A 26,678-nucleotide genomic window follows, 5' to 3' on the forward strand; every position below is an offset into this window, starting at 1 on the left:
TTGAAAGGGAGTACCATGATCAGATTTACATTTTAGGATGATAACTCTGCAGGCAATCTGGAAAATAGATTAGAAGGCATCCAGGAAGAACCTCCTGGGTTTCTGATTTCGACAACTGAGTACATACTGGTGATCATCCCTGAGATAAGGAATAAAAGAGGAGGACAGATTTGGTTCTGGGGGCAAGGAAGATGAGCAATTTAATTTTAGACATACTGTATTTAAGGTGACCATTGACATCCAAGTGGAGCTACCCAGCAGGCAGTTGGTCATATGGGTCTAGAACTCAGGAGATTTGTGCTGGAGGTACAGATCTATAATTCTTTAGCTATAGGTGCATCTGTAACCATACAAATGGAACAGGCATGGTGTGCAAGATGTGAAGAAAAGAAAAGAGGCCATAGAACTGAATCCTGAAGAGCTCTCAGGAATCCTGAGAAGGGACTAAAAAACAAAAACAAAACTTAAAAAAAGACAGCTGATGATAAAAATCATGAGGGAACAGCCAGAGACATCAAATGAAAAGAGGAATCATCATCACAAAAGCCCAAGAAGGGAAAAGTTCCCAAAAAAGAGGGAGTTAAAAACAGGAAAGAGTGGAAAACACAGTCATGTATCACAAAAAGTCGATACGTAAATAGTGAAGAATGTCTGTTGCATTTAGTAGAAATCACTGGGGACCTTGGTGAGAGCAGTGGTTTTTTTTTTTTTTTTTTTTTTTTTTTGAGACCAGGACCCAGATTGAAGTAGGGTGAAGAGTGAGTGGGACATAAGAACAAAAAGATAGCAGGGCTGGCTGGACCACTTTGAAAAATCTTGAGGATGAAGGGAAAGGAAGAAATAGTGGTGTCTAGTAGGGGACCCAGGATCAAGGAAGTTTTTGTTTTTTTTCACTTAAGGTGGAGAAATGTAAGCACTCCAGCACGTGTGTGTGTGTATGTGTATAAAGAGGCAGTACAAATGAGACATTTAAGATTTTGCTGAGAGATGATATCTCTGGAAGAGATTGGATAGGACCCAAGCCCAGAGCAAGAAACTGGCTTTAGGCAAGTCAGATTGGTCTTATACTAGTTAGGAGTAAAGAGAAATGGATGATACAGATGCAGCTATGTTCGTAGGAGAGAAGTGGAGAGAATTTCTGTATGATGGCTTTAATAATGTAGGCAGCAAAGTCAGCTACTGATGCTGAGAGGAGAAATTCAGGGAGGCTGCACACAGTTTGAATAATAGGTCATAGGAGGCAGATGTTCATGGATGGATTTTCCTGAAGCCTTGGGAGTCCAACTCAAATCAGAGGCCATGATATAATAGTATCAAAACTCATAGCTCTATTCAGAACCTGCTATGAGAGTACAGAAGGTAGCTGGTTAAAATGGTCCTGAGCAGAGGTTTTTAAGATTGATATAGCAGAAAGAGTGGAAGTTGGGGTTTTGGTGAGAGATGGTTGACCTGATAGATGAAGCTCACTTCTCACAGCTGTGCAACCTGAGGTGAAACTACAATTGGAAGCCCACCCCAGCCCCCTCCATGAGGGGGCCTCACATATGTATGGATGCCCCCACCTATATGACCAAACTCTGACCACACTCCCTGCTCTTAATGGCCACCCCTCAGTGCAAGATATATATAAACCAATGGTGCAGTTCACCCTCAGGAAAATAGACCCTGGGAAGGGGCCCACACAGATTCTGGGAGCCATTTGAGCAAGGAATTCTGGAGTCTTGGGCACTCAAAGCATAGTTGCAGGATGGTAGTGGCAAGCTTTGCATGAGCTCATCCCCTTAACCTCTCCTGAGCTGAGTGCAGACACAGGAGGGGCCAGAGTGGAGCCTGCCACGGTACAGCAGTCGGCCAGGTGCAGTGGCTCACGCCTGTAATCCTAGTACTTTAGGAGGCCAAGACAGGCAGATCACCTGAAGTCAGGAGTTCAAGACCAGCCTGGTCAACATAGTGAAACCCAGCTCTACTAAAAATACAAAAATTAGCCAGGCGTGGTGGCACATGCCTGTAATCCTAGCTACTTGGGAGGCTGAGGCAGGAGAATTGCTTGAACCTAGGAGGTGGAAGTTGCAGTGAGCCAAGATCACGCCACTGCACTCCAGCCTGGGCAACAGAGCAAGACTCTGTCTCAGAAACAAAAACAAAGTACAGCAGTCATCCAGGTCTAAGGGTGGAGCTGTGGGAGAAGTCTGTTAGAGTGAGAAAATAGAGGGATTAAAGGACTGGAGTTTTAAGGGAGATGGAAAACTAAGAACCATGAGAGTAGATAAATGGAAGCTGAAAAGATAGAAGGTTGTGATTGCAGTGGAATAGCTGACTTTATGATTTCCAAGGAGCATCTTCAAATGGTGGTAAGAAGAATAAACACAAAGGTTCTTGGAGTGAAATAGGTTAAGGAAGTGATGTTGGCTGGGCACAGTGGCTCATGCCTGTAATCGCAGCACTTTGGGAGACCAAGGTGGGAGAATTGTTGAGCCCAGGATGTGAGACCAGCCTGGGCAACATAGCGAAACCCCATCTCTACAAAAATTAAATTAGCCAGGCATGATGGTGCATGCCTGTAGTCCCAGCTATTAGGGAAATGGGAGGATCAAGTGCTTAAGCCCGGGAAGTTGAGGCCACAGTGAGTTATAATCACACCACTGCACTCCAGCCTCAGTAACAGAATGAGACCCTGTCCCAAAATGAAAAGAGAGAAAAAAAGAAAAGAAACTGAAGTTAAGGGAGTGGTAAGCCTTGTCCACCCACCCTTAGAGTCTCCCTGGGATGATTATGGAACTTTAGACAGGGACTGATAATGGTTTGACTGTGTCCCTACCCAAATCTCATCTTGAATTATAGCTCCCATAATCCTCATGTGTCATAGGAGGAACGCAATGAGAGGTAATCGAATCTGGGAGTGGATTTTTCCTGTGCTGTTCTCGTGTTAGTGAATAAGTCTCATGAGATCTGATGGTTTCATAAAGGGCAGCTCCCTGCACACACTCTCTTGCCTGCCGCCATGTAAGATGTGACTTTGCTCCTCCTTCGCCTTCTGCTATGATTGTGAGGCCTCCCCAGGCATGTGGAACTATGAGTCCATTATACCTCTTTTTCCTTATACATTATCCAGTCTTGGGTATTTCTTCATAGCAGTATGAAAATAGACTAATACAGGGACTGTAGAGCTAATTCTTTGGTGAATGTGAGAAAATGGCAAAGAGTTTAGTTAATGACAGCAACAAAGAGAGTTAATAAGGGATGTAGCAGGAAGACAGTAGCCTCAGAGGATTAGAATTGTAGTGCAGTAATGATTTGTACACCCCTTTGAGGATCAAGGAGAGGTGTACCCTGTGTCAAGGCCTCCTAGTGTGAGGAACTTGAGAGAATGTGAGTGCACTTCATGGGAGAGGCAGTGCATTCACCAGGAATCCAAGTTACAGTTAAGACAAAGCGGAAAAGCCAGTGCCCTGTGACAAGGTTGAGGATGTAGGGCCAAGGGTGAGTGTCGGAGAAAGAGACTGGCATGATGGGAGAGCTTCACCAACTGGTGATGCCGAACCTTTGGGACAGTGGCAGAATGTATGCTGTGAAAGGACACAGAGCAGAGAGAAAGCAGTAAGTTCACAAATATTTGCTGTGTTGAAGGTCTTGTACCAGAAACCTTTAGGTAAACTTTTATGACTTCTATCTTAGTAAGCTCAGTCAGTGAATAAGATTAATTCTCCCTTATAAAATAATAAGGACATGAAATTTAAACAGTCTTGTGGAAAAACCATTTTTATATTCTGATCATATTATCAATACCCTTGGCCCTGCTCCCTATGGAAAGAACTGAAAGTCTTTTCTGCCAGACTGTGCTCTTGAAAGTAGCACTTACTCCTTATTTCTCTACGTTGTGAGAATTAGATGAGTGTTTTAACACTCCCTGCACACATGAGCTACTCAGTAAATGAGTTCTCCCTTCCTCTGTTTCTCTGTCCTTTCTTCCTTCCAGAGAAGACACCTAAGAACCTGGTTTGCGAGTGGAAAGGAGAAAGGGTACCCAAGGAAGGGCACAGGCAGGGCTGCTTGGCGTACATGTGCTGTCACGTGGAATCTCAGGAATGAGATCGTCCAGTCAGTGCTGTCTATTCGAACTTTCTGCAGTGGTGAAAACATTATCTGTGCTGTCCAGTGTGGTACCCACTTACTACAAGTGGCTATTGGATATTTGAAATGTGCCTGGTACAACTGAGAAACTGAATTTTTTATTTTATTTACTCATAATTAATTTAAATAACTACATGTGCCTGCTGTGTTGGACTGCACAGGTCTAGTGGATAATGTGCTGCTTGGCTGAAGGCTTCAAGAAAGAAATGGACTAAGTACCTGAAGAAATAGATAAGTTGGCCAGGAGCGTTGGCTCATGCCTGTAATCTCAGCACTTTGGGAGCCAAAGCGGGTGGATTGCTTGAGCCCAGGAGTTGCTCACTATGGGCAACATAGCAAGACTCCATCTCTATTAAAAATTTAAAAATTAGCTGGATGTGGTGGCACACACCTGTAGTACCAGCTACTTGGAAGGCTGAAGCAGGAGGATTGCTTGAGTCTAGGAGGTCTAGTTTACAGTGAGCTATGACTGCACAACTACTCTCCAGCCTGGGCAACAGAGTGAGACCTTGTCTTTTAAAAAAGTAAAGAGAAAGAGAGAGAGAGAAATACAGAAAAAAAGAAACAAGGAAAGAAGAAAGAAAAGAAGGAAGGAGAAAGAAAAAGAGAAACAGGTCAGCCTCAGTGAGGTATGTAGCTGGACTTTGGCATTGCAGAAATCAGAAATAAAGGAGTCCTATATGCTCTGATGAAAGGACCCTGGACTTGAGCTATGGCCTGAGAAGTTGTGAGGAGAGGGGTGATTTAGTCAAAACAGTGGCTAGAAAGACAACTTTGTGAATAGTAGAAATCAGGATTAGAGTGTTTCTGATGGTAGTAACTACACAAGAGAAATAATTAAACTTATACAGGAATTCCAGTCTTGAGGGGGAATTGATTTAATGCAGACCTCAAGAGCAGTTTGTAGAGAAACATTAGTTGCAAAGCAAATACTGGGAATATTTGCCAAGTGTTTCAAAGAATTGGCACAAATTTCTGGAAATGTCCTGCCAACCATGTAGTACAACACAGTGACATGGTGACAGGGAAAGGGATGGAAAAAATGTAAGTTGGTAGGAGGTAGAAGTTGTAAAATTTTACATAATATAGTTTCACCATAGCCCTGGCTCTAATAAAAGGTGTTTCCCTGTATGAATGTTTACTTGTGATGATGAGGGAAGATGGTGTTGCTTTAATGTTTTTGCCATATTTGTCCCATCTTGTTTCAAGTGTATAATGAACATCTGTCTGCTCATCAGTGTGCAGTGCATTGGGGTGGGAGTTTGTGATGAAAGAAATGTACAGTGGCCATTGTGCTTGAGAAAGTCCTAGTTTCATTTAGAATATAAAACAAACTAATTGAATAGGTGATGACAGTAATTTAAATGTCTAAAATGAATGGCACAGATGAAAGGTGGTAGAAGCTCAGATCTGGGTGAACTGGAATGGTGAAAGCCTTGATGAGAGGAAGTAGAGGACTTCAAACTATGCTTCAAAAGAAAATGAACCCCATAAATCAACATTTCTGAAAGTACATTCCATAAAATATTTTAAAAAAGTCTCAAGGCAATAATTAACTCAGAATAACTATGGCATACTCATTTGTCCAAATGAAATTATGTAACCTGATGATCTCTGTCAAAATTTATCCAGCTTTCTTCCTTTGCCTAAACACTACTATTATTATTATTATTATATTATTTTGGACATAGGAGATTACAGTGCTAGCAAATGCACCTTCCTGTCAATTCTAGTATGGTATTCTGTATTATTTCTTGGTTAGAAATTTCACAGGGTTGGCCTGTTGTAGTGACTCATGCTTGTCATCCCAAAACTTTGGGAAGCTGAGGTGGAAGGATCGCTTGAGCTTAGGAGTTCAAGACCAGCCTGGGCAACATGGCAAAACCACATCTCTACAAAAAGTACAAAAAATGGCCGGGCGCGGTGGCTCAAGCCTGTAATCCCAGCACTTTGGGAGGCCGAGACGGGCGGATCACGAGGTCAGGAGATCGAGACCGTCCTGGCTAACACGGTGAAACCCCGTCTCTACTAAAAATACAAAAACTAGCCGGGCGAGGTGGTGGGCGCCTATAGTCCCAGCTACTAGGGAGGCTGAGGCAGGAGAATGGCGTAAACCCAGGAGGCAGAGCTTGCAGTGAGCTGAGATCCGGCCACTGCACTCCAGTCCGGGCGACAGAGCCAGACTCCGCCTCAAAAAAAAAAAAAAAAAAAAAAAAGTACAAAAAATTAGCTAGGTGTCATGCACACCTATAGTCCCAGCTATGTGGAAGGCTCAGGTAAGAGGATCACCTGACCCTGGAAGGCTGAGGCTACAGTGAGCCATGATCATGCCACCTGGACTCTAGCCTGGGTGAGAGAGTGAGACCCTGTTTCAAAAAAAAAAAAAAAATTCACAAAGGTCATGTTTTGAAAAGTGCTTTGAAAACAGAGATGATGAAGAAGGTATGATGACTGAGACAGAATAATAAAGAGCCTGGAATTTTGTAGTAGGAAAAAAATATATAGTGTTTAATTAGACAACTGGAATCTCAGATTTGATCTACTTTTTCATTTTCAAATTACTAGACATAATAACTGCTGTAGGAAAAGACAGGCTCATGCCGGTTGTCTGCTTTTGACTTATGTAGCTCTTAGCTGCAAAAAGTCAGAGAAAAATCTTCACCAGATTCTCAAGAATACAAGTACAGCTACTGGATGACTACAGGTGCACTGGTGTTCCCACCCAGGTGCAGTTCTTTCCAGGACTGTAGAGGCACGGAAGGGGAAGACGAGATCAGTGTACCAGCATCCAAAGCATTGGGTGAGCTTGAAAATGTAACAAAGGGGAAGAAGAGGGATGCTCCGCAAAACGAAGATGGGAGAGGAAAAGCAGAGATAATGCAGAGAGAAAGTACTCAGTAGATCAAAATGTTTTAGTTAGAAGTATAAGGCATTCCCCTGTCACCATTCCTTTTCTTTGGTAACAAGAATTATGAATCCTGAAAAGAATTAAGGTAAAATCCCAGAAGGTGAGAAAAAAAAGTATTAAGATACAAATTTTAATATATTTAGTTGACCCATGACATCATGATTTCTAACTTTTGTTTCTGTCTTTTTAGCCCTTCCAGGTTCAGGGAATAGTATTACATTAAGGGAGAAATAGCTTTTCACTAGTTGCCTTGGAAACTATAAAACATATATGTATCCAGTCAAGATGGAGGTATTGACATCTTTATCAGTTTAACTTTCCCACTACAAATCAATGACAAGTGTTTGAGGTGATAGTTATGCTAATTCACCTGGTTTGATCATTACACAATGTACACATGTATTGAAACATCACACTCTACCCATAAAGATGTACAATTATTATGTGTCGATTAAAAACGAAACAGAACTTAACAATCAGATATGCTATGACCACTCAATCTTCCAGTAAATGTTAGGAAATAGATGAAAACCAATGAAGGTCATCTTATCAGTGAAATGCTTGAAGTAATTTTCTTTTAAAACTGTGTAATAGGCCAGGCATGGTGGCTCATGCCTATAATCTCAACACATTGGAAGGCCAAGGAGGGCGGATCACTTCAGGTTAGGAGTTCAGGACCAGCCTGGCCAACATGGTGAAACCCTGTCTCTAATAAAACTACAAAAAACTAGTCAGGCATGGTAACACAAGCTTGTAATTCCAGCTACTCGGAAGGCTGAGGCACGAAAATTGCTTTAACCTGGGAGGTGGAGGTTGCAATGAGCTGAGATTATGCCATTGTACTCCAGCCTGGGCGATAGAGTGAGACTCTGTCTCCAAAAAAAAAGAAACCTGAGTATTAATAGAAATTTATCTGTAGTCATTGGTTTATACTAAGAGGAGTGGTGAAAAGAACAAGGTATTAAGATGGATAAGTCCTATGTTTTTGTCATCGTTCTTCTCTTTAATATTCCTGTAACTCAGTCATCTCAGGGCCAGCCTTTTTACCTATGCTGGGACTTCCTTGACAGTACAGCCTGTCATGGCCATGACTGACTCTTTCTTAGTGGCCTCTCTTGGCAGAAATAATTATTTTAGAAATTTTCAGCCAACTGTATAAATCCTGAACTTCACATCTTTATTATTTTGCACCAACACCAAGTATGTAAGACCCTCTACTCATCTGCCATTTCTTGTACTCTGACCTCCATACTGTTGGTTTCTCCCTATACTTATTCCTTTATCAGTAGAATCCTATATGAGGCAAATAATATAAAACCCCATTCTAACTGATTTCACCATAGAGGGGACTTACTAACTCATAACTGGAACGGTCAGGCTTTACAATTAGTTGATCTATGGGCTCTATGGTGTCTTTAAATATTTGGTTTCCTTCCTTTATTCTGCCATTCAAAGTGTCTGTTTTATCATAAATCAGATTCTGCTCATTCTCATAGGATGGCTGCCAGCTGCAATCAAGGACACAAGTGTACTCACACTTAGTGGGAATGAGACCCCTTCTCTCACAGCATTCCAAGCAAGAGTACTGAGGGCAGGGACAGCTACCTTCAAAGAACATGAACTGTGTTGGGGGTGTGTGAGTGTTGACAGGAAGATGTGCATATAATTAGGTAGGGGAAGAGGTTAATGACTAGATAACCAATGTGTATCTAACCATCTACTGTACTGACTGCTCCATTGTTATTTCTGGAACCCTTGTCCTATGGTAAATAAACTCCTCCACTTTTTCATACTCTTCCCTGGATCTTCCCTTCTCTTCCTGACCTTTCCTAAAATCCACTGAACCCTGACAAAAATATTTCCCATGCATCCCTCTTCCTCCCACACCCCATACCAGAAAGTAAGGAGGAAAGATCAGTATCTTTTCCCCCAGAGGCCCCCTGCAACCACTGTGATGTCCAGCACTTCTTCATTGTGTAAAAACACCTTTAAAGCTCATGATCTGGTTTTCCCATTTTATATCCTGCTCGTGTTGTCTCCCCCAGTCAGCTGGGAGTTCCTTCTTCAGGTACTCGGGTTCCTGGTTCAGTCTTCCTTTCTCCTTCCAGGATCCACCGTCAACCTGCTGACTCCAGTGTTCACATAGGCAATTTATCCAAACTAGACTTGTTTCTTTACACTCTTGCAGAGAAACTGCTTAATCCTTGAGGTCTTAAATTCAAATATCTCACATTTTTACTATAACCTGACTACTCCCATTTTACTGTTTTAATGATTTTACTGAGACTATAGTTTTTCTGTCTAAAACATTGCTCATGTTTTATATTCCATTTCTTCCTATCTCTGTAGGGAGCTCAGTCTCTCTAAATACCTTAATAATGTAATTGAAAAAAAGGTGGTTTCAAGTAGTGTCATAACTATGATAAATTTCTTAAATATTTTGTGCAAATTTAAAACATATTTATTCCCAAATCTTTTGATCTAAAACCAAGGCCTTTTGTTAACTATAAATGATTTGATTGGCATTTCTCACTGTCCTTGTATAAACTACACCTATAATGCATCATCTTTGATTTCCAGTTTCAGCTTCTCAAAAGTGGAACATGAGTATAAGAAACATATAAGTAGTATGAATTCAGAAGCCTTCTGAATTGTCACAATTCCTTTCCCAATCTTTCAAAAGGACAAGTTTTTTGTGGGAGTTGATTTTTTTTTTGTAACTCTTTTTTTAAAGTATTTCTGAAACCTTTTACGTATCCCAGAAATAAGTTTTTAAATTTCGTATACATTTAATCAGTCAAATATTTAAATTACGTGAAAATAAGCATAACAGGCATAAACAGGTTTTGGAACAACAGGCTTAACCATTAGTTAGTATGTAACTCAACTGGTGGAAGAAGAAATGTGAAAATGTATTAGAAAATAGCCTGGCAGCCTCAAGTTGTAAGCATCAACTAGTATGTGGACATGAGTTCTTATGGAGAGTAAGATGAGGAGATCAGTATTTAGGTCTCTCCTATGTGAAAAATGTATCTATTCTGTGTCTCAACCTCTTTTAGCTACACTGCATTAGCTCTTCTTCTTTCCATGGCCAAATCCACAGAGAATTGCCTAGGTGCACACTCTCTCCAGTTCTTCACCTCTTCCTTATTATCATCATAGTAGTCAGACCTATATGCCTGCTACTCCCCTGACACTGCTTTAGCCAGAGTCGTGAATGGCATTCTGCTGCTGTATTCAACAAAGACTTTTCAGTTTTTCTCAACATCTGTATGTTTGGTACTGTTTTCACTGCTTACTTGTCACAACTTCCTAGAACCCAGCTTGGCCTAATGTTCCTTCTACCTCAGTGATCATATTAGAGTTAGGGCCCCAATGCTTTTCTCTTCTCTGCAAACTCCCTTGGGTACTCCTATATATACGGTTACCACTTAATATTAATGAATTTCTCTTACATGTTCTTTAGCCACTTCAAATCTGACATGTCCAAAATTGAGTTTCTCTTTTTTCCCCCAAAAAGCCTCCTTTCCCTTGACTCTCTTGACTCTCTCACCTCCACCACCTCCATCCATTCAGTACCAAGTCCTATTGAGCCCAACTCCTGAATATATTTTAAATCATTCTGATTCTCCCTATTTCCTAGTTTTGTATACTTTAATCATGAGCCCCAATTACAGCCCCAAGAACAACTTCTCTCTTGAATGATCTCTTTTACAAACCTTTCAACTCATAATTGGAGCGATTTCTCTAAAACACAAATCTGGTATCTCTCACCTGATTAAAACCCTTCTATGGCTCTCGAATTGCCTTCAGAATAAGATTGGATGTTTGAGGGAGTTTTTGGTTGTCGTTGTTGTTTTAATGTTGTTTTAATGTTTCGTGTAGACAGTGTTTCACTATTTTGCCCAGGCTGGTCTCGAACCCTGGACCTTAAGCAATCTGCCTGCCTCAGCCTCTCAAAATGTTGGGATTATAGGCATGAGCCACGATGCCTGGCCAAGGTTAGAGGTTCTGATGATTCCCAAGGCTCTTCATTTGCTAAATGTCTCTACTTACCTTTTCAGCCTTCTCTCCCCTTATGGCATTACCTTTGGATAATTCCTACACATTGTTCAAATGTTGGTTTGCTTGTTGCTCTTTCTAGAAAATCTTTCTTGACACATTCGCCCTGCCCTAAGACCAGAATGGAGTTCCCTTCTTTTGGAGTTCTCTCTGCTTACCCTTGTCATAACACTCATCTCAGTGTAGTATAATTGCATGTTTATCCATTTGTCCTTTCTACTATGATAGAATGTCAGGGTCTAAGACAATTTGCCATTTATCCCCATTGTCTGTCACGAACTGGATACAGTACATGCTCATAAGTATTAGCTGGATGAATGACTTTAAACAAGTCACTTAGTCTCTGGCTTCAGTTGCTTCATTAGAAGAGAATACAGTAATGCCCTACCTACCTTATAAGGTTGTTTTGGGGTCCTGTAAGATAATAGAAATGAAGCTTAGCATAGTGGTTAAGAATATGGGTTCTGGATCCATACTGCCTGGCTTTTAATCCTACCTGTGACCCTACAACTAGCTGCATGGCTTTAGGCAAGTTACTTAACTTCTCTGTGTTTTAGTTTTCTCTTCAGTAAAACAAGACTAACCACAGTATATAACTTAGAGGGTTGTTGGATGACTGAATGAGTTACTACATGGGAAGTATTTTGAACCGTGCCTGAACAGACAATAAATGTTAGCTACTAAATATAACATTTTTATTTATAAGCCCTAAAATTATATATACTTATATTTATGTATATATGTGCATGTGTGTATAGACAGAGAGAGAAACATGGCATCAGTATTACTAGTTTGAATGTTTTAAGGGAGTAAAGACTGGTATCATTATTCCTAACAATTTTTTTTTTCTTTTTTTCTTTTAGGATAATGCCATAGCTATCCCAGAGTTTATTTTCCAAGTCTTAAATTCAAATTGTCATTCTTAATTTACATGAAATTTTGTTTAAAAAAATTGATGTTCAGTATAGGAAGAGAAGTTTTTAATGTTTCCTTGCTAAACTTGCAAGGTTTTTTTGAGTCTATGTACATAGTAGGTAGAAGTTAGCACTGGAAAAATACTAAAATAAAAAAGATACTGGCCAGGTGCAGTGGCTCACACCTGTAATCCCAGTACTTTGTGAGGCCAGGGCAGGAGGATTACTTGAGCTCAGGAATTCAAAACCAGCCTGGGCAATGTGGGGAGACCTCATCTCTACAAATAATTTTTTAAAATTAGCTGGGTATGGTGGTATGTCCCTGTAGTTTCAGCTACTTGGGAGGTTGGTGTTGGAGGAACACTTGAGCCCACGAAGTCAAGGCTGCAGTGAGCTATGATTATGTCACTGCACTCCATCGTGGGCAACAGAATGAGGCCCTGTCTTAAAAAAAAGAGAGAAGGAAGATTACTGATTTAATTTATGAAGGAAAATTATTATAGCTTCAACACCTGACTTTGTTTTTCTATATGATTGAATTACACAAACAAGTCAGTGTTTGAATTATACAAATTTCATTAAAACTATGTAATTATGCAAGAAAAATAGAAAATACAAGATTACTTAGTTTTGTGCATATGTGTTCACCTGAAAGTATTTGCTTTTTTTAAAAAAAAAAAAGTTATTTTAAAATTTAATTTTATAATGCACATTCATATGTTGACTTTGGACCAACAGAAATCCCTAATTCTTATTCTTTTTCTGATTCTTTTTAGAGTTGGTGGTTCCAGGAATTTACTCAGAATGACATTAGGAAGAGAAGTGATGTCTCCTCTTCAGGCAATGTCTTCCTATACTGTGGCTGGCAGAAATGTTTTAAGATGGGATCTTTCACCAGAGCAAATTAAAACAAGAACTGAGGAGCTCATTGTGCAGACCAAACAGGTGTACGATGCTGTTGGAATGCTCGGTATTGAGGAAGTAACTTATGAGAACTGTCTGCAGGCACTGGCAGATATAGAAGTAAAGTATATAGGTAGGTCAGATGCAGAAGCATATCAGTGTTCCACTTTGTGGACATCTTAAATCATTTCATGCTTTCTGTCTTTCAGTTTTCCAGTTTTACAAGCATTGATTTTTACATAATTGCTTAAAATTTAATTATGTAAGATTTTAAAATTGTTTATGTTGGCAAAGGTGCTATAAAATGTACACTGATTACACTGCTTTCTGGAGAGCATTTTGACAACGTGTCAGAACTTTTAAGATATTCATACCCTTTCCCATTAATTCCGCACCTAGACATTTATTCTAAGAAAATAATCATATATATGGAAAATTCATGTATCAATTTATGTATAAGTAGGTATTCTTGTCATATCATAGGCTTAGAAACAATTCCCAAGTGTCAACCAAAAGATTAGATAAATAAATTATGAAACATCCATCCTCTGTAATGCTGTATAACCATTAAAATCATGGTTTACAGGCAGTGTTTAATGACATGGGGAAAAGGACACAGAAGAACTGGAAGAAAATAAACAAATTTTATCAATGGTTTTGTTAGGATTCTCCAGAGAAATTGAACCTATAGGGTGTGTGTGTGTGTGTGTGTGTGTAAGTATATATATGTAAATATATGTATGTGTGCGCAGAGAGAGATCGATTGATAGATTGATTATAGGGAATTGGCTTACATGATTAAGGCGTCTGGAAAGTCCAGAATCTCCATGTGGGCTGGTAGGCTTGAGACCCAAGAGAGCTGATGTTCCAGCTCCAGTCCAAAGGCCAGTAGCCTAGAGGCCCAGAAGAGCCAGTAGTGCTGAAGTCTGGAGACTGCAGGAGGATTCTCCCTTGTTCAGGGAGTCTTTTAGGCCCTAAACTGATTGGATATTGGCCACCACATTATAGAGGGCAGTCTACTTTACTTAGGCTCATCACTCTAATGTTAGTCTCATCAAGTTAACACATAAGTTAACACATAAGATTAATCATCAGAATGTTTAACATATCAGGTGATGGGTTTATAGCTAATTTTTACTTTCCTCTTTATGTATTTCTCTATTTTCTGCCCTGACATACATTATTTTTATAACATATTAGACCCTTCAAGTTATAAGGAATGAAGATTCCCTTTGGTTACCTCTAAGGGTTGGACATATTTTGTAGAATGCTTATGACAGACAATCTTGGCTGTATATCCAGGTTTCATAAGAGAATATAAGATAGCTGCAGAACTGGATATCGTAAACATTCGTGTGCATTTTGTAATTTGAAAGATTTTCGGAATCCAGCATAGCCCTAGTGACCTGGTCATCTCCTTGCCCCACCATCCCTTCATTCTCTATGTTTCACTGTAAAAAGGACTTGGCTGTTTTCTCTTATCTCAGCATTTGTTGACTGTTTTCTCTTATCTCAGCATTTGTTTCAGTTTCTGCTCCTACCAGCAACTGCTTCACTTTCATTAATGGCTTCTCAATCTTATTACACGTCTTGAATTTAAACTCCTAAATAAAAGGATCTGGTTGTCTTCATTAGTCAAAGTCAAAGGGATAGAGTTAGTCCCTATTCAGCAGAGCTTTTCCAGCTGGCGACTTCATGTGCGTGTACCATCATGGATGTGGTTTGTCCTTGGTTCAGGTGCTTACTTCTTCAGTCACTTGTGGTCAAGATGGTATAGCAACCCATAACTTAGGCATTTGAGACAAAGTCTCACTCTGTCACCCAGGCTGGAGTGCTATGGCACAATCCTAGCTCACTGCAGCCTCGAACTCTTGGGCTCAAGAGATCCTCCTGCCTCAGCTTCCTGAGTAGCTGACACTGCAGACCTGTTCCACCATGCCCAGCTAATTTTTACATTTTGTGTGGAGATGGGGTTTCACTATGTTGTCCAGGCTGGTCTCATGTATGTTGCCCACTCCTTGTCTCAGGTGATCCTTCTGCCATGGCTCCCAAAGCACTGGGCTTACAGATGTAAGACACCATGACTGGCTCAAACAAAATCTTTTAAAAATAATTACTTTAAATTGTTTTTCTCTCAATAATAGATCTTTTCAGCATACTTTCAAGTTTGTGATATTTGTTCTTGCTCCTCTATAAATTTATTTTTGTGGGTTAATTATCGAGTATTTTGAGTTTGGGAATAGATTTCTTAAAAACTAACTTTCTCTTATCTGGGCATATTCTCCGAGTCCTTTATGCCTCTCACAGTAGCTGTTGAAACCTTGTTTGTCTAGTGTCAGGCACTGGGCATCAGCATTGTCTGTAGTTTGGCAGTGAGAGCATAAATCTGGTTCCAGGTCTTTGTGGCAAAGGAAGGAAATGGCTTTCAGCATCTTTATTTGTTTAAGAATATGTTTCTAATTGTAGGCTCCCGCATTTGATGTTACTTATATAAGTTTTTGAGCAATTTTTATTCCTTCTTAATACATTTTATAGCTAATTTATTTTATTTTATTGTTATTATTATTTTTTTTGGAGACAGAGTTTCACTCCTGTTGCCCAGGCTGGAGTGCAGTCGCACAATCTTGGCTCACTGCAACCTCCGCCTCCCAGGTTCAATCAATTCTGCCTCAGCCTCCCGAGTAGCTGGGATTACAGGCATGCACCACCACGCTCTGCTCAATTTGTACTTTTAGTAGAGACAGGGTTTCACCATGTTGGCCAGGTTGGTCTCAAACTCCTGACTCCAGGTGATCTACCTGCCTCAGCCTCCAAAAGTGCTGGGATTATAGGCATGAGCCACCGTTTTATAGCTAATTTTTAAAAGTAAACATATTGCAACCATATAGTTAACGATTATCGCTTAAGTAAGTGCTATATTAAATTTCAAAATTGTTATTCCATTCTTTCCTTAACCCACAGACATAAAATTATATATTAAATCCTAAAAGTATAATTTCATAATTTGATATTTCAAAAATATACCTTATGGATTAATTCTGATATTTGTGGCAGGTATTTCTAATAGCTTTATTTGTAACAATGTTTTAAGAGGACTGATATGAGTGAGGCAGTTTGTTTAACTGTATAATTTCTTGCTGTATAAAGGATAGCTCTACTGTCTCCTAGAGATCATGTGGAAATTTTACTGTTTATAATACCTTCACAATACTGAAGTTAATCAAATAAAAATTCACTTATTTTCACAGCATAGCACAACCATCACTATAAACCCATACTTATTTTTGTTGTATAGTATTGGTTATTTCACTGACATCAGAGATTTTTACCCAATTAAAGTCAAAATAGAAATTGATGAAAAACCCAAGAACCAACTTTAATATGTGAAGATTAAACCAAACTAAATTATCATTATTATTTAACAGGAATGTCTCCAATGTCTAGCTACTTACTGGATGTGTCCACTTAGATTTCTGGGAATCCTTTGAAATTATCTGAAATTTTGAATGTTTTTATGTATGTGTGCATTTGGGGTAGGGTCCATTCTTTGATTAGATTTTCTATGAAGTCTTTATCTTTTTAGGTACCCTTACCCCATCCCAGATCCTAAGATGCCTCAGTATAGGAACTGTGTCTTTCTCTTCCTACATTCCCAGTTGATAAATTACACCCTCAGGCCAGATGCAGTGGTTCACGCCTGTAAGCCTAATACTTTAGGAGGCTGAGGTGGGAGGATCACGTTAGCCCAGGAGTTGGAGACCAGCCTGAGAAATATGGCAAAACTCCATCTCTACAAAAAATATAAAAATTAGCTGAGTGTGGTGGATCATGCCTGTGGTCCCAGACACTCAGTGGTGTTGGGGAAGGAGGGTGCTGAGGCGAGAGGGTAATGCTTGAGCCTGGCAAGTTGAGGCTGTAGTGAGCTGTGATTGCACCACTGCACTCCAGCCTGGGCGACAAAGCCTGGTCGACAAAGCAGGACCCTGTCTCAAAAAAAAATTATACCCCAGTGTACTTCGATAAGTGCTCAGCTCACATCCTTACCGTTCATAATGATGCCAACTGGAACAGCCAAGTCCTGCATTAGATGCTTTTTCTTGGTAGCCTTAGAAGTAAACATATTGCAACCATATAGTTAACCATTATCACTTAAATAAGTGCTATATTAAATTTCAAAATTTTCTATGCCATTCTTTCCTTAACTGACAGACATAAAATTATGTATTAAATCCTAAAAATATACACTTAAAATTACATATTTTAAAGTATACATTTAAAAGTATACATTTAAAATTATATATTGAAAGTAAAAGAATACTTTTACAGAAAGTATAAAATAAAATAAAATAAAACTTTTATTGGCATGAGAATCCACTGGGTATGAGGTATTTGGCTTAATACTGATTTGACAAGTCCTGTTGTGTGGTAATATTTTGGTCTCCATCCGCAGTGGAAAGGACCATGCTAGACTTTCCCCAGCATGTATCCTCTGACAAAGAAGTACGAGCAGCAAGTACAGAAGCAGACAAAAGACTTTCTCGTTTTGATATTGAGATGAGCATGAGAGGAGATATATTTGAGAGAATTGTTCGTTTGCAGGTAAGTGGTATAAATCCCTTTAAAGAGGGGAAAACTACAACAAAAAAGAACCTTCAATCATCAATAAAACATACTGACTAGATTTTCTTAGATTTTGTTTCCAATGATTATCATACCATAATGGGCATTATATAGTATTACATAATGTTAATTGTATCATTGAGATTATGTTGAGCTGCTAATTCCATTCAATTAAAGACCAAATGTAGAAGAGTGAACATCTGTAAAGTTAAGGCTTTTTAACAACATTATGAACTTGATGATTGCATGTAAGGGTTATCTTAGACCAAATCAATTAGAAGCAAATAGAATCAACTTGTTTATCTTAAATAACTTGTGGTTTGGGAACCATAATATTGATGACATACTTTTGATGCTGTATGCCAGTCATTCCTGTCTGTCATCCTTACATTTTTGAAGACTTGCGGAAATTATAGATAAATTTTCTAGGTGGGTCTGCCCAAGTGTTTTTGATCTTTTCACCAATGTTCATTTGCCTCCTAGCAGTTTCGTCATGCCTTGCTTTCAATTTTTATTTTCGTGACACTTCAGCAATTTGGGAAAAAAACAGTTTTAAAATTCCAGGCATTTTTTTTGTTTGTTTAATTTTGCATGTTTCTTACTGCAGAATCCCAATTTTTTTTTTCCTTTTTAGCAGACCATGACAAGAATTGAAATATTTTAAATTAAATGGCATTTTAATTTGTAACTCATCATACAATGTGTAATCAAGATTTAGATATGTAAGGTGTATATCCTGTTTATTTTCTCATATCAAACATGCATTTTTCATCCTGTAATTGATAATCATATAATTCATAATAACTGATGAAAGTAACTTATGAAAATAACTTTATGATTATTCTTAATTAGCTAAATTGTTCTTCTTGCTCCGTTTGACCACAGTTATTGTATGTGATTTGAATCATGGCCTTTTTAGTATCCCCATTTTATTTCATCCCCAAATTACTTTTCTTTCTTGTTCAATTTTTTTTTATGTAATTTGGAATTTTTCCTAGAATTTCTAGTTTCCTTTGATTAATCCTATTTTCATCATGATTTCTAAGTTCTCATTTGGAATAATGTTTTTTATTTCACATTCTGTGATTCTTATGAATGTTACCAAGATATGAAAGGTTTGTCACTTTAGATTCTTTGTCATAGAGTACTTTTAAATTTCATATATTTGAAACCAGCCTGGCCAACATGGTGAAACTCCGTCTCTACTAAAAACACAAAAATCAGCCGGGCGTGGTGGCAAGCACCTGTATTCCCAGCTACTCGGGAGGCTGAGGCAGTAGAATCACTTGAACCCAGGAGGCAGAGGTTGCAGTGAGCCGAGACCGTGCCATTGGGCTCCAGCCTGGGCAACAAGAGCAAAACTTCATCTAAAAAAAAATACAAATTAATTAATTAATTAAAAATAGAAAAATTAGCTGGGCATGGTGGCGAGTGCCTGTAGTCCCAGCTACTCGGGAGGCTGAGGTGGGAGGATTGCTTGTGCCCAGGAGGTTGAGACTGCACTGAGCGGTGGTTGTGCCACTCTACTCCAGCCTGAGTCACAGAGTGAGACCATGTCTCAGAAAGAAAACAAAAAATCCACACATAAAGGCCTCATTAAGCTGGATAAATAGGATCTTAAATTTATGTGATGTCAGCAATTTCAGGCCTGCTCTATTATAATTAGGATGCTCTGAATAATATTCCCAAGATACCAATAATGTATATAATAATCAAATATATTATCCCAATTGGATATAAAGTTATTTTAGCTCTATTTTCCACTTAAAATTAATACATAGCAAAGTGAAATTACTTTTCATAATTCTTCATGCAATAAGGGCTCCAGTTACCTATTGATGCATAACATATTACCTCAAAATTTAGTGACCTGAAATAGCAACAATCATTTTCTTTACTCTCACAGTTTCTGTGGATCAAGAATTCAGAAACGAATTAGTTGGACAGTTCTGACTTGGGGTCTGACGTGTGGTTTCAGGCAGTGGTGACTAGGGTTGAAGCAGGTAGGAACTATTCAGGCATCTGTCGTTATTCATGTAGTCTCAGGGGTATCTGTATTTGTCCATTTTCACACGGCTATAAAGAGTACCTGAGACTGGGTAATTTATAAAGAAAGAGGCTTAATTGACTCACAGTTCCACGTGGCTGGGAGGCCTTAGGAACTTATAGTCATGGCAGAAGGCGAAGGGGAAGCAAGGCATGTCTTACATGGTATCAGGAGAGAGAGCGCAGGGGAAGCACCAGACACTTATCAAGCAATCAGATCTCATAAGAATTCACTCACCATCACGAGAACAGCATAGGGGAAACCACCCCATGATCCATTCACTTCCCACCAGCTCCCGCCCTTGACATGTGGGAATTACAATTTGGATTACAATTTGAGATGAGATTTGGGTGGGGACACAGCCAAACTATCATTACACCCCTGTCCCCTCCCAAATCTCATGTCCTTTTCACGTTTCAAAACCAATCATGCCTCCCCAACAGTCCCCGATAGTCTTAATTCATTCCAGCATTAACTCATGAAGGGGTGGCCTGCCCCTCCACACCTGTGGGCGTTTCTGGTTAGATGGAACGAGAGACTTGAGAAAAGAAATGAGACACAGAGACAAAGTACACAGAAAGAAAAAGTGGGCCCAGAGGACCGGCGCTCAGCGTACAGAGGACCCATGCCGGCACTGGTCTCTGAGTTCCCTTAGTATTTATTGATAATTATCTTTACCATCTTAGAAAAAAAGGGAAGTAGCAGGATAATAGGATCATGGTAGGGAGAAGGTCAGCAGTAAGACATATGAATAAAGATCTCTGTGACATGAATAAGTTTAAGGAAAAGTGCTGTGCCTTGATATGTATATGCAAACATCTTCATAAAACTTTTTAGTGCATAAAGAGCAGCATTGCGCTAGCAAGTCCCACCTTTCGCCCTAAGGCGGTTTCTCCTTTCTCAGTAGACAGAACATACAATCAGGTTTTACACCGAGATGTTCCATTGCCCAGGGACGGGCAGGAGACAGATGCTTTTCTCTATCTCAGCCTCCAACAACTGCCAAGAGGCCTTCTTTCCTCTTCTACTAGTCCTCCTCAGCACAGACCCTTCACGGGTATCAGGCTGGGGGACAATCAGGTCTTTCCCTTCCCACGAGGCCATATTTCAGACCATCACATGGGGAGAAACCTTGGACAATACCTAGCTTTCCTAGGCAGAGGTCCCTGCGACCTTTCGCAGTGTATGTGTCCCTGGGTACTTGAGATTAAGAGAATGGTAATGACTTTTAACCAGCATACTGCCTTCAGGCACTTGTTTAACAAAGCACACCCTGCACAGCCCAAAATCCTTTAAACCTTGAGTCACCACAGCACATGTCTCTTGCAAGGACAAGGTTGGGGGTAGGGTCACAGATTAACAGCATCTCAAATACAGAACAAAATGGAGTCTCTTATGTCTACTTCTTTCTGTATAGACACAGTAACAGTCTGATCTTTCTTTCTTTTCCCTACAACTCAAAAGTCTAAGTCCAAAGTCTGCTCTGAGACAAGGCAAGTCCCTTCTGCCTATGAGTCTGTAAAATCAAAGACAAGTTAGTTACTTCTAAGATGCAGTGCGGGTACAGGCATTGAGTGAATGTTCACATTCCAAGTGGGAGAAATTGGCCAAAACAAAGGGGCCACAGGCCCTATGCAAGTGCAAAATCTGGCCAGGCAGTCATTAAATCTTAAAACTCCAAAATCTCCTATGACTCCATGTCTCACCTACAGGGCACGCCGATCCAAGGGGTGGGCTCCCATGGCCTTGGGTGGCTCCGCCTCTGTGGTTCTCAGGTTACAGCCCCTGCAGCTGCTTTCACAGGCTGGTGTTGAGTGCCTGCAGCTTTTCCAGGTGCAGGGTGCAAGCTGTCATGGATCTACCATTCTGGAGTCTGGAGGGCAGTAGCCCTCTTCTCACAGCTCCACTACGCAGTGCCCTATTGGAGCTGTGGCAGGAGAGAGAGTGAGCTCAGGGGAAGCATCAGACACTTATAAAACAACTAGGTCTTGTGAGAACTCACTCACTATCATGAGAACAGCATGGGGGAAACTGATCACATGATCCAATCACCTCCTACCATGTCCCTCCCTCAATATGTGGGGATTAAAATTCAGATTACAATTCAAGATGAGATTTGGTTGGGCCACAGACAAATGATATCAGTGTCTTAGTTAGATTGGGCTGCCATAACAAAATACCATAGACTGAATCCTTTAAATGACAGAAATTAACTTTTTCACAGTTGTAGAGGCTGCAAGTCCAAGATCAGTGTGCCAGCATGGTTGGGTTCTGGTGATAGCCCTCTTCCTGGCTTGCAGATGGCTGCTTCCCTTCCCTGCTGGCCGTTCCTCAGTGTGTGCACATGGTACAGGTTGGGAGGTGGGGGACAGGAAGGTCGAGGGGAGAGAGAGACAGGGAGAACTCTTCTTCTCTTCCTAAAAGGCCACAATCCTGTCAGATTAAGAACCGCCCTTCTGACCTCATTTAACCTTAATTACCTGACAAAAGCCTATTTACAAATACAGCCACACTGGGGATAGGGCTTCTACAAAAGAACTTGAAAGGACACAGTTCAGTCCATAGCACAGAGCATCTCCATGTGGTCCATTTGTGTGGGTTAATTTGGGTTTCCTTACAGTGTGGTGGTATCAGGATGGTAGGACTTCTTTCATGAGACTCAGTGCTCCGACATGAGTGTTCCAGCAAGCCACATAGAAGCTACTTTGCGCTTATGACCTGTCACGGAAGTCACATGACATCACTTCTGCCATACCATATTGGTTGACAAGTCACTGCATTCTACCCAGATTCAAGGGACACCACATCTCAGTCTGGGGAGTATCATTTAATTAGCAGTCATGTTTCAAAACCTTCAAAATAGGGGAGGAGGTGAGGATGGTTAATGAGAACCGAAAGAAAAAAAAATAGAATGAATAAGACCTGCTACTTGATAGCACAACAGGGTGACTATAGTCAATAATGACTTAATTGTACATTTGGAAATAACAAGGTACAACTGGATTGTTTGTAACACAAAACATAAATGCTTGAGGGAAGGGTTACCCCGTTCTCTGTGATGTGATTATAACATATTGATTGCCTGTCTCAAAACATTTCATGTGCCCCATAAATGTATATACACCTACCGTATACCCACAAAAATGTTTTTAAAACCTTCAAAACAAATAATTTGTTGACTAAATGGATGGAAGAAATTACAGTAGAGGGTAAGACTAACCAGTGTGTTGTGGTCCTCTTTTCTCTCTCCCAGTGTATGACTACTAAGACTGCCTTACATTTGTATAGCAATATGACTCATATAACCTTGATTCCAATCTAATGAGGTAGGCTTTTTTATAATGTAAGTGGAGAAACTGAAGCTCAGAAACAATAACTTTCCAAGAGCCACATCACTGGTGGGTAAGTGCTTGCCAAAAACCTTGCAGACTGTTTGTTAAACCCTTCAAGGAAGGGAGGTATCATGTTTGATTCTATTTTGCACCTCTGGCAGAGTGCCTGATAAAAAGCAATCATTCAGTAAATGTTCATCAAACTAAAGTGAGAAAGCAGTTAGTGGCAGATCCAGAAAATAGGCCTTCAGTAATTGCTGGGACATAAGTTACCCATTTGGAAAAATAAAATAAAATTGAATATCTTCCTCGCAACCAACTGAAAAGCAACTCCTAATGGATTAAAGTCATAAAAGGCTGGAGCTTAAAGCTTCTAGATCCTGTACAGAAAGATATCTTTATGACATCTGGGCAGGGATATATTTATTAAGACGCAAAAAGTGCTAACTACGAAATATAAGGCTAATAAGCTTGACTATGTTAAAATAACTTCTATCCATAAGGAAAGGTAAAAAGAGTTCAAATACTGAGAAAATAAATTTACAAAAAATTAAACTAGTGATGCATTCAGGATGAAGAACTACTACAATCAATAACAAAGAAACATCCCAGTAGAAAAATGGGCAAATGATATGAAGAAATATTTCAACAGAAACACACATAGCAATTAAATGTATGAAAAGATGTTCAACTTTATTAGTAATCAGAGAAATGCAAATGAAGATCATAATAAGTTACCATTCTTCACTCACAAGATTGGCAAAGATTAAGAAAACCAACAATGCCAAGTTATCTTTGTGGATATGGATCAACAAGAATGTTTGTGCACTGCTTCTAAGAGTGTAACTGATTCATCACCAAGTTGGAGAAAAACTTAGTATTAGAAAGTTGGAGCTTACATTCTCCACAACGTAGCACATCCTCCCACTCCCACCTCAGTATTTACCTAGAGATACCCTTGTATTTGTGCAAGATAATACTGAACAACCCAGATTCCCATCAGCAAGAAAATGGATCTATAAATTGTGGTGCATTTATGCAATGGAATATTTTATAGCATTAAAATAAATAAGTATAACAACATGGAACACTATAGCTGAATGTTAGTAAAAGTAAAGGAAAGAAATTGCAGAATACTCCGTGCAATATGATACTTTATAAAGCTCAAAAAGAAGCAAAACTGTACAATATGTAAGTGGTAAAACTGGAAAAGATTGTTTATCACAAAATTCAAAAGAGTAGTTATTTTTTACACAGCTTACCTGTTGCATAAGTAAATGCAATGGTATTATTAATGTCCTATTTTATAAGTTGAGGGGGGATTTAATTTGTCCTTACTACATATATATAGTTATATTCATTTGGAGATGTCAGGTTTCACATAAAAATTTAACATATATTAAATGTATCCTTAATTCCACCAAGAAAAAAAAAAGAAAAAGAAAAAGCAGTGAAAACAAGGACTTCCTCATCCTTTTAAGCTAAAAGAAAGGCCAAGGGTCACAAGCCAGCAATTATGACTGCAGGTATTAGTATTTCCCAGTTCTTACAAGGGCTTCTCAATCATTGGCTTTTAAAAAGCCAACAAACATCAAAGAAGATTTCATACCTGCTCTTTCCAGCCATTTTGGTGAGAAAAATGTACAGTGTCTTCATGTCAAAACAATCAGGCATATTCTATTGCAGTGGCCTGCTAAGGAATAAATGCACAAGAGGAATTCTTTCATGAAATAGAGGCTGAGTTATGCAAGCTAAATTTGAGGAGTACAGTGATCTATTGTAATTTTTTTTTCTTTTTTTTTTTTTTAGAGTGGCAGGCTTTGGTCTTGCCAATTCATCTGAGCCAATTAGTGATTTAAATAGGAAAACTTTAATGTTACAGTGCAGATTAATAGGTCATGAGATTGAGTATATGATTTTAAATATTATGTAATCTCTCCTACTTGACCAGCCATGGAGACCCAGCTCCAAATTAAAATACAAGAACCAGAACCAGCCGGGTATGGTGGCTCATGTCTGAAATCCCAGCACTTTGGGAGGCCAAGGTGAGCAGATGGCCTGAGCGCAGGAGTTCCAAACCAGCCTGGGCAAGATGGCGAAACCCCATCTCTACCAAAAATACAGAAATTAGCCAGTCTCATAAACCAGTCTCTAAATAAACAAACAAACAAACAAACAAAAATTTTAAAATTAAGTTTAAAAAAAAAAAAAAACCAGTATCGTAAAACACTGACCAAAAACCAAAGAAAAGAATGATATCCAAATTCGTTTACAATTTAATTCCCTTTATTTTCCATGTCTTCCTGATTTTTGAAATATGTAAGTCTAGTCATTGATCATAATCAATACTACTAAACTTGTAATTTTGTTGGGTCTTAAAAGCGTAGGGATCCAGATATAAAGCATCAACTACCTTGGCTTAGTTTCCCCATTGGCCAGGCACCCTTCTTTTGTGCCCCCCTTTTTTCCAAGTACTTACCTATTTTTTAACGTGCTGTGTGATATTGATATTATCTATTAACATGTCTTTCTTTTCCTTCATGTGACTTCAGGCTCTTTAAGAATATTCCTTTTTGTTTCCTTAGTGCCAGGAATAAATAGGAGCTCAGTAAATGTATGTTGAACTGAACTAGCCCCAGTGAAAATGTATCTTCATGTAGTGTGATGCCTCACTTAAGCAACCTCACACTGTGGCTCACAGAAGCAGTGAATCTTGCGATGGCATATTGAATTAGTAGTCAGCAAGGAGTGTTGGCTATATCCCCCTAGCCCAGGAGTATAGACAACTACCTAAGAATGTCCTCTTCACAGTGTAGTAAGATAGCAACCTTACAGTAAATGTCATGGACTGGGGCTGGGGGTAAGGGGGAGCAGAAGAACTAAATTACAAATATAATACAATTAGTTATTTCTCTATTTTAGTTTAATTCTTTTGGTTTGGGTTTTTGTTTTTGTTTCTGGGTTTTTTGTTTTGTGTGGTTTTTTTTTTTTTACAAACAGTCTTGCTCTGTCACACAGGCTGAACCGTAGTAACACTATCTCAGCTGACTTCAACCTCCGCCTCCCAGGCTCAAGTGATTCTCCCACCTCAGCCTCCCAAGTAGCTGGGACTACAGGCACATGCCACCACACCCGGCTTTCTTATGCTGTTATAATTTCTTAGCAAATTCAGAGTTCCTAATTCTTTTTTTTTTTTTTTTTTTTTTTTAATGAGGTGAGTTCTCACTCTGTCACCTAGGCCAGAGTGCAGTGGCGCAGTCATGGCTCACTGCAGCCTGAACCACCTGGGCTCAAGTGATCCTCCCACCTTGGCCTCCCAAACTGCTAGGATTACGCCCAGTCCTGAATTCTATTTGTTTTTTTTTGAGACAGGTTCTCACTCTGTTGCCCAGGCTGGAGGGCAGTGGCTCAATCTTGGCTCACTGCAACCTCTGCCTCCTGGCCCAAGCAGTCCTCCCACCTTAGCCCCGCAAGTAGCTAAGACTACAAGCACGCAGCACCATGCCCAGCTAATTTTTGTTTTTTTTGTTGTTGTTGTAGAGACAGAGTTTCGCCATGTTTCCCAGGCTGGTGAACTGAGCTCAATTGATCCACCCACTTCAGCTTCCCACAGTGTTGGGATTATAGGCATGAGCCTCCTTGCCCAGCCCTGAATTCATTTTTTAAATGATATTCAGAGAAATATGTTATTTTAATCTTCATAGTTCTTTTAACGGCATTGTAATTTCTCCTTTGTATAGTACAGAAAATCCCACTGAAAT

General features: G+C 39.6%; 1 protein-coding gene across 3 annotated transcripts in view; it reads left to right on the forward strand.

The window, feature by feature from the left end:
- NLN (neurolysin) overlaps positions 1 to 26,678 on the forward strand; it is a 106,505-nt gene that overhangs the window by 28,309 nt on the left and 51,518 nt on the right. For 2 of the 3 annotated variants that reach the window (XM_010367711.2, XM_010367712.2), the window contains exons 2-3: positions 12,792 to 13,051; positions 17,369 to 17,517. In XM_010367711.2, coding sequence (XP_010366013.1) covers positions 12,792 to 13,051; positions 17,369 to 17,517 — 409 coding nt within the window. The remainder of the gene's footprint in view (positions 1 to 12,791; positions 13,052 to 17,368; positions 17,518 to 26,678) is intronic. The other variant, XM_030927476.1, reaches the window with a different exon arrangement.

The sequence above is a fragment of the Rhinopithecus roxellana genome, chromosome 3, assembly GCF_007565055.1.
Source record: "Rhinopithecus roxellana isolate Shanxi Qingling chromosome 3, ASM756505v1, whole genome shotgun sequence".
Classification (NCBI taxonomy): Eukaryota; Metazoa; Chordata; class Mammalia; order Primates; family Cercopithecidae; genus Rhinopithecus; species Rhinopithecus roxellana.